At 43.8% G+C, this 15422-nt stretch overlaps 1 protein-coding gene across 1 annotated transcript in view; it reads left to right on the forward strand.

Annotated features, from left to right (window-relative positions):
• The window catches only part of LOC132571963 (mucin-3B-like), a 64007-nt gene extending 60808 nt beyond the window's left edge, over positions 1-3199 (forward strand). The window contains exons 13-14 of the mRNA XM_060238756.1: positions 739-824; positions 2912-3199. Of these exons, the coding sequence (XP_060094739.1) occupies positions 739-824; positions 2912-3199 (374 nt within the window). The remainder of the gene's footprint in view (positions 1-738; positions 825-2911) is intronic.
• The last annotated feature ends 12223 nt before the right edge of the window (positions 3200-15422 follow it).

The following is a 15422-nucleotide window of genomic DNA, read 5'->3' on the forward strand; positions in this document are numbered from 1 at the left end:
AACTGTCAGGAAGTTCTTCCTAACATTTTCAAAAACTCTTTAATCAAATCTTGTATTGTTTAGTTGAATCTTGTATTCATCCTGCGTTTCATGGCTCAATGTATCCTGCAGAAAGCAATCAATGATTTAAAAAAAGAGTAATCAATAATCCTATGAAATAGGATCACAATCACCTCTTTTATTTTAGAGCCATTACTAAATCACGTAGCTGACATTTTGACTACTATTGAAAAACAGAATTCCCTTTCTAAGGATTTTCAGGAAATATACTGTCCTGGCCTTGAATAAGGGGCATATATTATTTATTTTATTTCTTTACTTAGCGGATTTATATTCTGCCCTCCCCCATGTGGGCTCAGGGCAGGTTTTAGGCATAAAACAGTTAAAATACAACAATACAATTAATACTCTACTATTAAACAACACCACATAACACAATAAAAATGTAACGCAGGTGGGACGGGCACATTTTGCAGATTAAACAGAGTTATCAGCCTGAGTATAATAGTTCAAGTGGTATGTCATTGGGGGGGGGGGAGGCAGTGGATGGTTTGGACAATAAGAGGAGAGGACTTCCATTTGTCTCAAGGCCTGGCAAAACAGCTCCGTCATATAGGCCCTACGGAATGGTAACATAATCAAACAAAGAACTCGCTTTACAGTCATCAATAGCCCTGGCACTGGGGAAATCTTATTAATTCAAAGAAGCATTTATTCTCTTTTTCTTCATCCCTGCAGAAAATGGATTTGAATACTCAACCATTATGCTTCTCAGTCTCGCCTCTGTGTTGGGTTTCCTTGTCCTGAGTTTCCTTGGCGGCTTGGTAAGAATTAACGGCCATCATCAGCAGATAGTGGAGAGTGGGTGGGACAGTGATACAGGTGATGGACATACTGTGTAGGGAACCTTTGTGACCCCCACTGATGAGATAGCCAGTGGAGCATGTTTTCCCATCATGTGTCTGTGGTATCATTGACTCCTAGGACTGCTTGCTCTCTGACTGGGTACTAGATTTTCCCTCTCCAGCCATTAGAGGCCAGTCTGCTCAAAGAACAGAACATGTAGTGATAGTGAATACCGCTCTACAAATGTACTGCTTTAGATTGAAGGGGTGGGTGGCTTAATCGCCAGCTGCTTCAGCATCAGTGTTGGCACCCATTAGTCTGCTGGTTGGATGAGGGGTGCCAGTTACCTCAGGGCCAGTAGTGGTGTCTGCTTGTTCTCTTGCTGGACCATGGGAAACCATATCCCTCCTCATTTTAAAGATCCCTCTATATAGAAAACTAGCTTAGTGGGGAATAAACTCAAATTTCTTCTGTTATTTTATTCATTTAGAATATTTCTGTGCTGCCTCCTTGGAGTTCTGCTCAAGGTGGCTTACACAGAAAAACAACAGTATTTAAACATAAGCCATTATAGACAAGCAGCATTAAGAAAAGGTCCATAAAATAAAAGACTATTAAAAAGCTGATATAACACACACACACATACACACACCATTAAATGCTTGAGTAAAGAGATATGTTTTGGCCTGGAGTCTAAAAGAAAGTAGAGTAGTCACCAGATGAGCCTCCAGGGGGATGGCATTCCTAAAGGTGAGGCGCCACCACAGAAAGTGCCCTGTCTCTAGTCACCATCTGCTTCACCTCCGAAGGCAGGAACACAGGGCGCAGGACTTGAGATGAAGACTGGTGGGCTGAATAGTATGGGAGAAGTCCATCCTTCAGATGTGTTTATTCTTTCAGAAATCTTTTCTGTGCAGAGAAGCATTCTCTTATGTAGCATTCACAAGCAGTCTAAAGAGTCAGGGACACAAACAGTTTTGATCATGCCTCTTACTCCGTAGTGTTGCCCCAAGAGAAACACCTAATTCCTAGTTTGAGGGAAGGGGATTTACTGCTTACAATGAGTGGAAGGGAGAAAGGAGTGAAATTTATGGGTCTCTATATACTTCAGATGTTAAGTTTGAGAAGCCATGGTGCCAGGAAGTGCATCTCTGATACAGGATGTTGTTGTTACATCATGTCCTGCTTATGAAATTTATGTCTGGTGAGCCATGGTTAGAAGCAGAATGCTGGACAAGATGGAACCTTGACTTGATATAGCAGGACAATTCTTACTTTTTTATGAAGTAGTTACAACTATGGCTGGTTACAACCAGGGCTTTTATTGAGCAGGAATGCACAGGAACGCAGTTCCGACTAGCTTGGCACCAGGGGGTGTGGCCTAATATGCAAATAAGTTTCTGCTAGGCTTTTTCTGCCAAAAAGCCCTGTGAGGAACATAGGGTTGCCAAGTCCAATTCAAGAAATATCTGGGGAGTTTGGGGGTGGAGCCAGGAGACGTTATGGGTGGAGCCAAGGCTGTGACAAGCATAATTGAACTTCAAAGGGAGTTCTGACCATCACATTTAAAGGGACGGCACACCTTTTCAATTCCTTCCTTCCATAGGAAATAATGAAGGATAGGGGCACCTTCTTTTGGGGCTCATAGAATTGAACTCCCTGGTCCAATCTTTTTGAAATTTGGGGGGTATTTTGGGGAGAGGCACTAGATACTATACTGAAAATTTGGTGCCTTTACCCAAAAAAACAGGCCCCCCCAGAGCCCCAGTTACCCGCAGATCAATTCTCCATGATTTTCTATGGGAATAAATCTCCATAGGGAATAATAGAGTTCCCAGCAGACATTTACCTCCCCTCCCCATGCTTTCTGACAACCCTGAAGCGGGGGGAGGGCCTCCAAACCGAGGCTTCACCCCCAAAGTCCCCAGATATTTCTTGAATTGGACTTGGCAACCCTAACATGAGATTGCAAAATAATGGGATGTTCTGGCTTAGTTATACGGTTTTCCCGTTCCAGTTTCCCCTCTGCCTCACTTTCCTTTCTTTGCATTGCTGTCTCTTGCAGCTTGTCTACTACCTGAAGTCTGCATTATCCAGCCCTACATCTTACAACATTTACAACAGTCATTTTATGCTAAGGAATTACAACTTGGAAGGAAATGGTGGCACATGGATGCCTCATAACTTCCCGGATTCCAGCCACCCAGGGAATAACAGCCACCAGATGTCCCAGTCCCTTCCAGAATCCAGCCATGCACAGAAAAATGGTGACCGCACCTCCCTGAACTTCCAGGAACGAACCCAGGAAAGAAGAAAGATTGATTACAACAAAAGCAATTATGCTTTCTTATAACAGCAGCCTCTCATTCCCTCTCAGGATTTTTTTCTTGTTGGTTTTCTTTCTGCGTTATGTTAAGACTTTGCCTCCAGGGTCAAATCATCATGCTGAGCTGCTGCTAAGGGTGCCAATGTCCCCCCTCCCCTGCCTGGTGGGCCCTTGTGCATTCAACAACTGCCCCAAGAGCTGAAATTTTGTACGTTTTCCTACTCAGAAGAGCAGTGATGAGAAGAGCTGTGTCTTATGAAATTTAGTAGGTTTTCCTACTCAGAAGAGCAATGATGAGAAGAGCTGATTTTTCCTCTGTACCTGTTAAAGGCACAGGCCAAAGTTCTCAGGCCTAAGTGCTATTTAGTTTTTAAAATTTCCCCTAGGTGGCAGCACTGAGACACATGTAAGATGATCTTGCAGAAGTAGAAAGTGCCATCAAGTCACAGCTGACTTAAGGCGATGCTGTGCGGTTTTCAAGGCAAGAGACATTAGTTTATGCAGGGCTCTCCTGTGGACACAATGCCCTCGTACTCCCACACCCATGATGCCAGACAAGCTGGCCATTTGTGATAGGGAAAGTACTCTTTAGATTAGTGTTCTCTTTCTCCTTTTAACGTTAACTTGAATGTGAACTGCATCTACTTGAATAAATGTAAATTTACCTTTTTTACAATATACTACTTGGGAGAATTGTTTTCTGCACTCAGTATCACACTTCTGTGACTGGGCAAAACTCTACTATATCTGCTATATCAACCAAATATCCCAATACCCTGCTTGGCTTCCAATATATAGTGAGAGACACACACACAAATACACCCTACAGTTTTAAACCCAAAAGATCAGCCAAAATCAGCTGATTTTGTTATGCCTCAGGAATGCCTGGTTCAGTTGGTCTGTGACTAAAACTGCAATTCTATGCATAGTTACACCCTTCTAAGGTCCACTGAAGGAATAAGCTTAGAAGGGTGTAGCTTTGTTTAGTAGACATACTACCTCTGAACATTTCTGGTTTTCATGGCAAAACTTATCTCTTAAAAATACTTTTTAAAAACAGCTTATACTATTGGTGCACAAAACATTCGTGAAACGATGAACTCGTCAGGAGACATTCATAAAGAAGTATTTCCTGCTGGCTTCATTAAATGGAGTGCAAGTATTCTGAGAGGGAGTGGGTAACTTTTCTGTTTGTTAACAGCATCGAAGGCAAACCTACCAGGATGCAATAAGAAGTGTGGACATAGGACATTATTGTAGAAAAAGCCAGCATAAACTCATTTGAATATTAGGCCACATCCCCTGGTGTCCCCATTGTTTCACACAGGGATTTTTTGTAGAAAAGGCCCAGCAAGAACTAATTTGTATATTAGGCCACACCCCCTGACACCAAGCCAGTCAGAACTGCATTCCTGTGCGTTTCTGCAAAAAAAAAAAAAAAGCCCTTTGTGGACATATAGTTATTTCTTCTCCATAGAACTCCTAGCCAGCTTGGGACTAACCAGTGGGAACCATGACCTCTGAGATTCTTGGCTAATGGGATAAAGAGGGCTAAAGTAAGACGATAATATTGGGTCAGAAATGTCTTTTTATGGTTGCGATAATTCTATCAAATCCCCCCCCCACAAGAATAATTTGAAAATGTTCAAACCTTCCCATTTGGAAATAAATGTTCTTTTCTGTTCTCCCAGAACCAGGAGTTTCATATCAAGGATTCAGATGTTGCACTGAGTAAATTTGGCCTGCTCTTTGTTTTTCACAGTGGCAGCCTGAAATTTGTTCTGCACTGGACAGTCTTAAAGATGGTCATATGATCCCTCCCCCCTTTGAGTTGCAATTGTTCTCATTGACTTTTTTCACTAAAATCTTAGAAAATAAAATAGATTTAAAAGCGTTGTTGCCTTATTTGAAATTTCTCAGTGTAATATTCTCTGAGACTACAGCAAAATGATGTTTGTGAAAGGTTATGACAGATGTGGGCTCCAGGTAATCTTATCTCTATGAGGAATTCCTGTAAATCTTTTGGAGAGGGGAATCATGCATATAGGTGAAAAGACTGAAGTGCAAAAAACAGAAGGGCAGAGGTAAGGTTGCAGTAGTCCAGACACAAGAGTGTGAAGCAGAATTAACACTAACCGAGTAGACAGAAAGAGCAATGGCTTAGATCCACTGTAATTTTTCTTCAGAAGGAAAGATTTCCACTCTTGTTCAGATGGGCATTGTCCTCTAACGACAGGATTTGGGACTACCATGAGATGATCCTGTGAAGATCCTGTGAATTTAGGGGGAGGTATTTGTGAGTTTCCTGCATTGTGCAGGGGGTTGGACTAGATGACCCTGGAGGTCCCTTCCAACTGTATAATTCTGTGAAGGAATCATAGAATCATAGAAGCAACCTCCAGAGTCATCTAGTCCAACCCCCCGCACAATGTAGGAAACTCACAAATACCTACCCCAAATTCACAGGATCTTCATCACTGTCAGATGGCCATCTAGCCTCTGTTTAAAAACCTCCAAGGAAGGAGAGCCCACCACCTCCTGAGGAAGCCTGCTCCACTGAGGAATTGCTCTAACTGTCAGGAAGTTCTTCCTAATGTTGAGATGGAAACTCTTGATTTAATTTCAACCCACTGGTTCTACCTTCTGGGGCCACAGAAAACAATTCCACAGCATCCTCTCTATGACAGCCCTTCAAGTACTTGAAGATGGTGATCATATCACCTCTCAGCCGCCTCCTCTCCAGGCTAAACATTCCCAGCTCCTTCAACCTTTCCTCATAGGAGTTGGTCTCCAGACCCCTCACCATCTTCGTTGCCCTCCTCTGGACCCATTCCAGCTTGTCTACATCCTTCTTAAAATGTGGTGCCCAAAACTGAACACAATACTCCAGGTGAGGACTTACCAGAGCAGAGTAAAGTGACACTACCACATCACGTGAGCTGGACACTATATAGCCCAAAATTGCATTTGCCTTTTTAGCCACTGCATCACATTGTTGACTCATGTTAAGCGTATGATCCACTAAGAGCCATAGATCCTTTTCGCACATACTATTGCTAAGACAAGTCTCCCCCATCCTATAACTATTCATAGGATTTTTCCTACCGAAATGCAGAACTTTACATTTATCCCTGTTAAAATTCATTTTATTGGTTTTAGCCCAGTTTTCCAGCCTGTCAAGATCATCCTGTTTCTGTCTTCTACTGTATTTGCAACCCCTCCCAATTTAGTATCATCGACAAATTCAATAAGCATTTCCTCTATTCCTTCATCCAAATCATTGATAAAGATGTTGGTCTCAGGACAGATCCTTGAGGCACTCCACTTGTCACTCCTCTCCAAGAGGATGAGGAACCATTCACAAGCAATCTTTGGGTGTGATCTGTCAACCAGTTACATATCCACCTAACGGTAACAGGATCCGGACCACATTTTACAACTTGTCAACAAGGATAGTATGTGGAACCTTATTAAAAGCCTTACTGAAATCAAGATAAACAACATCTACAGCATTCCCGATTCAGCAAGGTAGTCACTTTCTCAAAAAAAGAGATCAGGTTAGTTTGGCATGACTTGTTCTTGAGAAAACCATGCTGAACATATATGAACATATGAAGCTGCCTTATACTGAATCAGACCCTTGGTCCATCAAAGTCAGTATTGTCTTCTCAGACTGGCAGCGGCTCTCCAGGGTCTCAAGCTGAGGTTTTTCACACCTATTTGCCTGGACCCTTTTTTGGAGATGCCAGGGATTGAACCTGGGACCTTCTGCTTCCCAAGCAGATGCTCTACCACTGAGCCACAGTCCCTCCTAACTCTTAGTAATCACATTCATTCTTTCTAAATGTTCCAGAACTGACTGATGATTTGTTCTAAAACTTTTCCAGGTATAGACGTCAAGCTGATGAGTCAGTAGTTACCCGGATCGTCTTTTTTCCCCTTTTTGAAGATGGGGACAACATTCACCTGCCTCCAATCTTCCGGCACCTCTCCTGTTCGCCAAGAATTCTCAAAAATAATAGCCAGAGGCTCAGAAATTACATCCGCAAGCTCTTTTAGAATCCTTGGATGCAGTTCTTCTGGCCCTGAGGACTTAGTTTCATTTAAAGAAACTAGGTGTTTATGTACTACCCCTATGCTGATCCAGGGTTGGAACTTCATACCCTCCTTATATGTTCTGTTTTTGTCATGTTGAGCACCGTTTCCCTCAGAAGAGAAGACTGAGGAAAAGTAGGAATTGAGCAGTTCCGCCCTCTCTTCATTACCTGTTACAATTTCACTTTCTTGCCTTCACAATGGGCCTACCATGTCTTTGCTTTTTCTTACTCTGGACATAAGAAAAGAACCATTTTTTGTTGTTTTTAACATCTTTGGCCAGCCTAAGCTCATACTGAGCTTTAGCTTTCCTAACTTTTTCTCTACAAGCACTGGTGATTTGTTTATATTCATCCTTGGTTATAAGGCTTTCCTTCCAATTCCTAAAGGAGTCTTTTGTTATTTCTCAAGTCTTTTGAGAGCTGTTTATGGAGCCAACTCGGCTTCTTTAGGCTTTTTCTATTTTTTCTTCTCATACAAATTGTCTGTGAATGCGCTTTCAGTATTTTGCTTTTAAGAAACTCCCACCCCTCCTGAACCCCCTTCTTCCTAAGTATTTCTGACCATGGGATTTTACCCAGCATAGTTCTAAGTTTATCGAAGTTTGCCTTTCTGAAGTCCAACCTATAAGTCTGACTACGTATAGCTTTTCCCTTTCCTAAGACTGTAAAGGAGGGGGGTGATAAAGTTGCATTCCAAGGGCAGAAATCTTTCCACCTGTAGAAATCCACTGATGGATATAAGATGATACTTTTTGCAATGTTAAAGGGGAAACAACATGGCTTGGCAGAAGCAAAGGATGGGAAATAATCAAAACCACGGCTCCATGCCTGATCAGTTGAATGCTTATTAGTACATTTGATAAGAACATAAGAGAAGCCATCTCAAATCAGGCCAGTGGCCCATCCAGTCCAACACTCTGTGTCACACAGTGGTTAAAAAAAAACAGGTGCCATGGATGTATGAACGTATGATGAATGTATGAAAGAAGAAGGAATATACAGAGAAAAGCAAAAGGCCAAAACCAGACATGCAGCCAGCGTGCGTGTATAGCATATACACAAGTTCCATGTCAAGCCAAGTCCAGGGAATATCCCCTTTTGAAGACAATGCTGCTTCACTTCTTTTCTGTCCCTTCTCTGCGGTCTTATCTCCCTTCCCAATCTTCTTCACTTTTATGCTCTCAACACAGCACGTGCAAAGACACCAGCACACTGGTACTGGTGGCATCACAGGGCTGGCTGGGTTTAATTCCTGCAGGGCTGTCTGTCTTGTGAAGCTGCTGGAAAGTCCCAAGGAACACATTGTCCAAAGCAGCATTGTTGCTAGCTTCCTTCCTGGCTGTGCCCATCTGCTTTGACTGGGGAAGATTTTCCCAACATGCAACTATAGACGTTTACTGAAGCTGTTGTGCTTATATCCCTTGATGCTTTTTTTTTAATTGATGTGTGTGTGTGAAGTGCTGTCAAGTCACTTTCGACTTACAGTAACCCTATGAATAAATGACCTTCAAAACGCCCTATCATTACAGCCTTGCTCAGGTCTTGAAAACTGAGGGCCTTGACTTCCTCGATTGAGTCAATCCATCTCATGTTAGGTCTTCATTTCCTGCTGCCTGCAACTTTTGTCTTCTCATAAATAATGTGTATTATTTAGTACTCTGTATAAACAGTGAGATACTGAGATTTTTTTTGTTTGCAATCTTGCATTTTTCATTAGAATCTCATTTCCTCCCTCATTTTGGGGTTATAAGCTCTCTCCACTTGTATTTTGTCTCTCTTCATAATTTGATCTTCCTTCCTTCCTTCCTTCCTTCCTTCCTTCCTTCCTTCCTTCCTTCCTTCCTTCCTTTCTTTCTTTCTTTCTTTCTTTCTTTCTTTCTTTCTTTCTTTCTTTCTTTCTTTCTGTAGTGTAACCTTACCCTCCCCAATATTTCTGGCCGTATCTGCAATCACTTGTGCAGCTTTTCATAATCAACCCAGGGTGTATACTATTTGGGGATGATCCCCCCCATTAAGGTGGCCTGCCTGGCATAGATGAGAGCCTTTTATGTCGCAGCCCCACTCTGTAGGGTGTGCTCCCCCCAAAAGTGCAGAGAACATCCTTGTTAGAGATGTTCAGGAAACACTGCAAAGTTCATTTTTTGCCAGGGCTTTTGATGTGGTCTAAAAAGCAGGAATCTTTCGGTATTTGGGTTTCAAAAAATATTTATTTGATTTTAATCTGGTATTTTTTCAACATTACTTCCTTGAGCCAAGAGTAAAGGTGAGTATTAATTAATTAAGAACATGCTACACTTTGACACTGCTTATGGGAGAAACTAAGGCAAACTAACATAGGGTATCAGATGTCAGGAAGCAGACTGAACCTACAAGAGTCTGAATTATAGTAGAAACAAAAGAAGGTGTATTTTTACATTACTCATAACACGTGGAATTCATTTCCGCAGGTTGCAGCAGTGGGCACTTATCAAGTGGCTTCTAAAAACATTTTGGTTGGTTTCACAAAGAGCTCTTGCTGTGCACCCCCAAGTCCCGCCTCCCATACTGCTCTGGCCTTTTTTGAGTTCCTTCATGCCATCACCATACAGTTGTCACCTTTCCAGATTTTAACTAGCTCTGTTCTGCATTTTCTCAAATCTGTTGTGATAAATTAGCTCTCAAAAAGCATACTCCATAAAGACTGGTTCTTCTCCTGGTAATCTCTCTCTCCCAATTGCTTTCAGTGCAGCTTTTAATTCACTTTCTAAACTGTAGGATCTTTTTCAAAAGTTTCTTTTTTGAGGTAAGATTGAGAATTTTCATACCTGCCTGACCACATCTGGCTCCATCTCCTCCCCATGTCTCCTTATACCCAGCATTCTGTCCCTGTCACTAGAAGGCTTTTTGCTTTTTAAATAATTGATACTAGATATATTACTATAGCACGTTAACACTATAGGGCCTTGCTTTCCTTCCTGAATGCAGCAAGTGAAGATGCCTGCCTCATCTGCTCTGGTGGATTTTGTAAAAGTTATTGACTGCATGGTGGTAAGTACTGGATGTTTGACCAGTTGACAATTTTATTAATCCTTATAAACGGACATTTTAAATTTTGTAACACTATTTTTTGTAGAAAATTGCATGTTTTGAAAACTACATAGCCTCTTCATACTGAGGAAACTCCATATGCTTCTGGAATTTTGGAGCAGTGAAGCTCTACAGGATCCAGCTCATAGAATAGTTTGAGTAGTTTTATTATCATTTTCCAGGTAAAAACGCCCTCTCTCATGGATTGCCGTCTTGACGTGGCGAGAGGGCTTGTGCGGTTCAGTGAGGCTGTGAGCTATGCCATGCAGGGCCACTCAAGATGGACAGGCCACAGCTGAGATTCCAGACAAAATGCGATCGATTGGAGAAGGAAATGGCAACCCACTCCAGTATCCTTCCCAAGAAAACCCCATGGACAGTAAGGGCAAAAGATGAGATGACTGGACAGTGTTACTGAAGTAACTAACATGAATTTGAGCAGACTTCGGAGGATGGTAGAAGACAGGAGGTGTGACTTTGTCCATGGGGTCGCAAAGAGTCGGACTCGACTGTGCGACTGAACAACAAAAAGATAAAAATGATTTTTTTTTACACATTTTGTTGTAGACACAGCAACAGCAGCAGCCTGCTTATCCATTTATAGCACTGACTGGGGGAATGGGAGGGCTGCAGACAATTGGGGATTTATGGGGTGAGGAAAGAAAATTGTAAGCAAATACAGAACTCATGGAGAAAAGAGCATTCTTCACTGTTGCTTATACGCTCTAGTGATCTTTGTCAATATAGCTTTGGGAAGTGTGCCTATTTCAGGTTAGGAATAGAATCCTAGTATTTTCAATGAGGTGTAGCAAAGGGGAAAGCCAAGAAGATCTTTCCAGTTTGCTGGGGCTGGAACAAGCTAGTAGAAGCTGAATTCTTTAAAAACTGACTCCCCCCGCCCCCGCACACACACAGAGACACACTTTATTTCCTGCAGGTATTTAGGTTGGCAGGAACAGAGGCATTCTTGGCAGAGGGTGACGAGGAAGATACTGTTGGCTTGCTGGCAGCAAGCTCACCATTACTGAATTCCATCTAGGTGACTCCCCCCATCTCTTCCTGCAGGTATTTAATCTGGTCTGGGTGAGGCCAAAAGGCATGAGCCCTTGGGCAAGAACCAAGAGCCCTTTGGTTCTTAAAGCATGGCTCACAGCCTGAGACCTGTGAGAGACAGCTTAACAGACCTGGGGTGCGGCCAGACGGACCACTTAAAGCGAGACGAAAGAGCCTTTTTCTGGACCGGGGCAGAAAAATCCGACGTGGCGGCGTTCACATGAACAGTCGTATAAAGAGTTGGTCCCGTTAGTGAAAAGCAGTTGATCGATCACACGGTGATGGTGATTTCTGGGAGGGGGGGGTCCACTGAACATGCGCCCAACTGCTTGGAGCTGGGAAATCAAACATTGCTTCAGCAGCAGGGGGGAAGGGGGAAAGTTTCCGGAATTAACGTTGCTGATCCAAACCAAGGCACTGGCAGGAATTATTTTCCTAGAAATTGGCAGTGACAATGATATCTTGAAATCCTCACATTGAAAAGAAAGATTTTTTTCCTGTTCTGAAAAGTGGGATAACGTCCCCCCCCCCCTCTGATCCTGTGTTGATTGGAGAAGCAGAAGCATCATCTCAGATTCCCAGATGATCTGGCAATGCGCATGTCTGCTGAGGTTTTTTTTTAAAAACAAGGTGGGAGGCAGTATCGCACGTGAGCAGTCCAAACAACAAAAAGCTGATCGTGTGCCGCTGTTTTGAAAAAGGGCCGGACTTTATGTACTGTCAAATTAATGCGCCATTCATGCGTAGCAAGCCTGGATGAGTCCGGGTGACGATCGATTGCCAGATGTGGCTGTCTGAACGAACACATTTAATCCGTCAGCGAGACGGAGCTGTGCCGCCACTGATGGTACGTCTGGCCGAACCCCAGGATCACCACAGATCGGTTTGTTTGTGTCTATTTGCCTTTGCAATTTGTACTTCTGTGTGAGCCACTTTGGATCCCCCCTGGGGAGAAAAAGTGGCTTGAAAAATAAAAATAAACCTTCTGCAAGGAATTTAGTAGGACATACTCCCAAGGAAGCATATTATTATTTCATTATTGATTTGATTTATAGGCCGCCCTCTCCTAGGCATAGGGCTCAGGGCAGTGAACAACATGAACATATGAAGCTGCCTTATACTGAATCAGACCCTCGGTCCATCAGAGTCATTATTGTCTTCTCAGACTGGTAGCAGCTCTCCAAGGTCTCAAGCTGAGGTTTTTCATGACTATTTGCCTCAGCCCTTTTTAGTTGGAGATGCTGGGACTGAACCTGGGACCTTCTGCTTACCAAGCAGATGCTCTACCATTGAGCTACCGTCCCTCCTCCCAATACATTTACAGTTGGATTAAAACCATTAAAACAATGACAAATTCTAAAATGATTTCTGATGGCATGTAAAGACCAATTTATGTCCATGCCCCATGGTGGAGAGAAGAAACACAGAGCGGGGACAGGCTCAATGAAAAAACACTACTGTTCTACAGGCTCAATGAAAAAACACTACTGGAGAGCCAGTTTGGTGTAGTGGTTAAGTGTGCAGACTCTTATCTGGGAGAACCGGGTTTGATTCCCCACTCCTCCACTTGCGCCTGCTGGCATGGCCTTGGGTCAGCCATAGCTCTGGCAGAGGTTGTCATAAGAACATAAGAGAAGCCATGTTGGATCAGGCCAATGGCCCATCCAGTCCAACACTCTGTGTCACACAGTGGCAAAAATTTTTATATATACACACACACTGTGGCTAATAGCCACGGATGGACCTCTGCTTCATATTTTTATCTAAATCCCACTTGAAGGTGGCTATGCTTGTGGCCGCCACCACCTCCTGTGGCAGTGAATTCCACATGTTAATCACCCTTTGGGTGAAGAAGTACTTCCTTTTATCCGTTTTAACCTGTCTGCTCAGCAATTTCATCGAATGCCCACGAGTTCTTGTATTGTGAGAAAGGGAGAAAAGTACTTCTTTCTCTACTTTCTCCATCCCATGCATTATCTTGTAAACCTCTATCATGTCACCCCGCAGTCGACGTTTCTCCAAGCTAAAGAGTCCCAAGCGTTTCAACCTTTCTTCATAGGGAAAGTGTTCCAGCCCTTTAATCATTCTAGTTGCCCTTTTCTGGACTTTCTCCAATGCTATAATATCCTTTTTGAGGTGCGGCGACCAGAACTGCACACAGTACTCCAAATGAGACCGCACCATCGATTTATACAGGGGCATTATGATACTGGCTGATTTGTTTTCAATTCCCTTCCTAATAATTCCCAGCATGGCGTTGGCCTTTTTTATTGCAAACGCACACTGTCTTGACATTTTCGGTGAGTTATCTACCACGACCCCGAGATCTCTCTCTTGGTCAGTCTCTGCAAGTTCACACCCCATCAACTTGTATTGGTAGCTGGGATTCTTGGACCCAATGTGCATTACTTTGCACTTGGCCACATTGAACCGTATCTGCCACGTTGACGCCCACTCACCCAGCCTCAACAGATCCCTTTGGAGTTCCTCACAATCCTCTCTGGTTCTCACCACCCTGAACAATTTAGTGTCATCCGCAAACTTGGCCACTTCACTGCTCACTTCCAACTCTAAATCATTTATGAACAAGTTAAAGGGCAGCTGCTGTGAGAGCCCTCTGCAGCCCCACCCACCTCACAGGGTGTCTGTTGTGGGGGAGGAAGATAAAGGAGATTGTGAGCCGCTCTGAGACTCTTCGGAGTGGAGGGCGGGATATAAATCCAATATCTTTTTCATCTTCTTCTTCTTCTTCTCAACATAGGCCTTGCTAGCCCTGTGGAATTGCACTAGGTTCGACAAGGCATGTATATCATTAGGCAGAGAGTTCCACCAGGCATAGGGTTGCCAATCCCCAGGTGGGAGCAGGGGATCCCTGGTTTGGATGCCCTCCCCCCACTTCAGAGTCATCAGGAAGCGGGGGGGGGGGAGAGAAATGTCTGCTGAGCACTTCATTATTCCCTATGGAGACTGATTCCCATAGGGTATAATGGGGAATTGATCCACTGGTATCTGAGGCTCAGGGTGGCTGCTTTTTGAGGTAGACACACCAAATTTTCAGCATGGCATCCAGTGTTTCTCCCCAAAATATCCTCCAAGTTTCAAAAGGATTGGACCAGGGGGTCCAATTCTATGAGCCCCCAAAGAAAATGCCCCTATTTTCCATTATTTCCAACAGAGGGAAGGCATTTAAAAGGTGTGCGGTCCCTTTAAATGTGATGACCAGAACTCCCTTTGAAGTTCAATTATGCTTGTCACAAACCTTGCTCCTGGCTCCACCCTAAAGTCTCCTGGCTCCACCCCCAAAGTCCCCAGATATTTCTTGAATTGGACTTGGCAACCCTAACCAGGCCGCTGTCAGGGCTGAAAAGGCCCTGGCTCTGGTTGTGGACAGCTGCATATTTTTCAGGCCAGGGATCACTAGAAGGTTCTTCTCTCCAGGGTGTAAGGCTCTTCTGGAGGTACACCAGGAGAAGCAGTTCTGTAGATAGATAGGACTGGTGACTTAATCATATCTAACTTCAGCAGGACTGGGATGCAAATATAATAAGATGCAACTATTATTTATTCAAATATGCTTGGGTGCAGAGGTTTTGGGGGTGTTTTTTTTAAAAGCCCAGCAGGAGCTCATTTGCATATTAGGCCACACCACCTGACATCACCAGAAGTGTGGTCATCCTGCCACGCCAACCTCATAGAGTTTCTGATGACTGATGTTGGAGGTTCTAGAGCAGGGGTGGGGAACCTCTGTTCCGAGGGCCATATGCGGCCCTCGAGGTCACTTGGTGTGGCCCTCGGGGATTGCTGCGCCGAACCGAGCCATGTGGCAGCCTCTCTGAGGCCTGGCTGGCCAGCGAGGATCGTGGGGCCCGCCACGCTGTGCAGCAGCCTCCTCAGGGCCAGGAAGGGATCATAGGGCTCAGATGTACTGTGAGGCAGCCTCCCTGGGGCCTAGCTGGCTGGCCAGAATTGCTGCAGGGCCTGGAAAAATTACTATCACGGTTCAGTTTGCACTTGATTATCTTCTCACTGGAGAA

The sequence above is a fragment of the Heteronotia binoei genome, chromosome 5, assembly GCF_032191835.1.
Source record: "Heteronotia binoei isolate CCM8104 ecotype False Entrance Well chromosome 5, APGP_CSIRO_Hbin_v1, whole genome shotgun sequence".
Taxonomy (NCBI): Eukaryota; Metazoa; Chordata; class Lepidosauria; order Squamata; family Gekkonidae; genus Heteronotia; species Heteronotia binoei.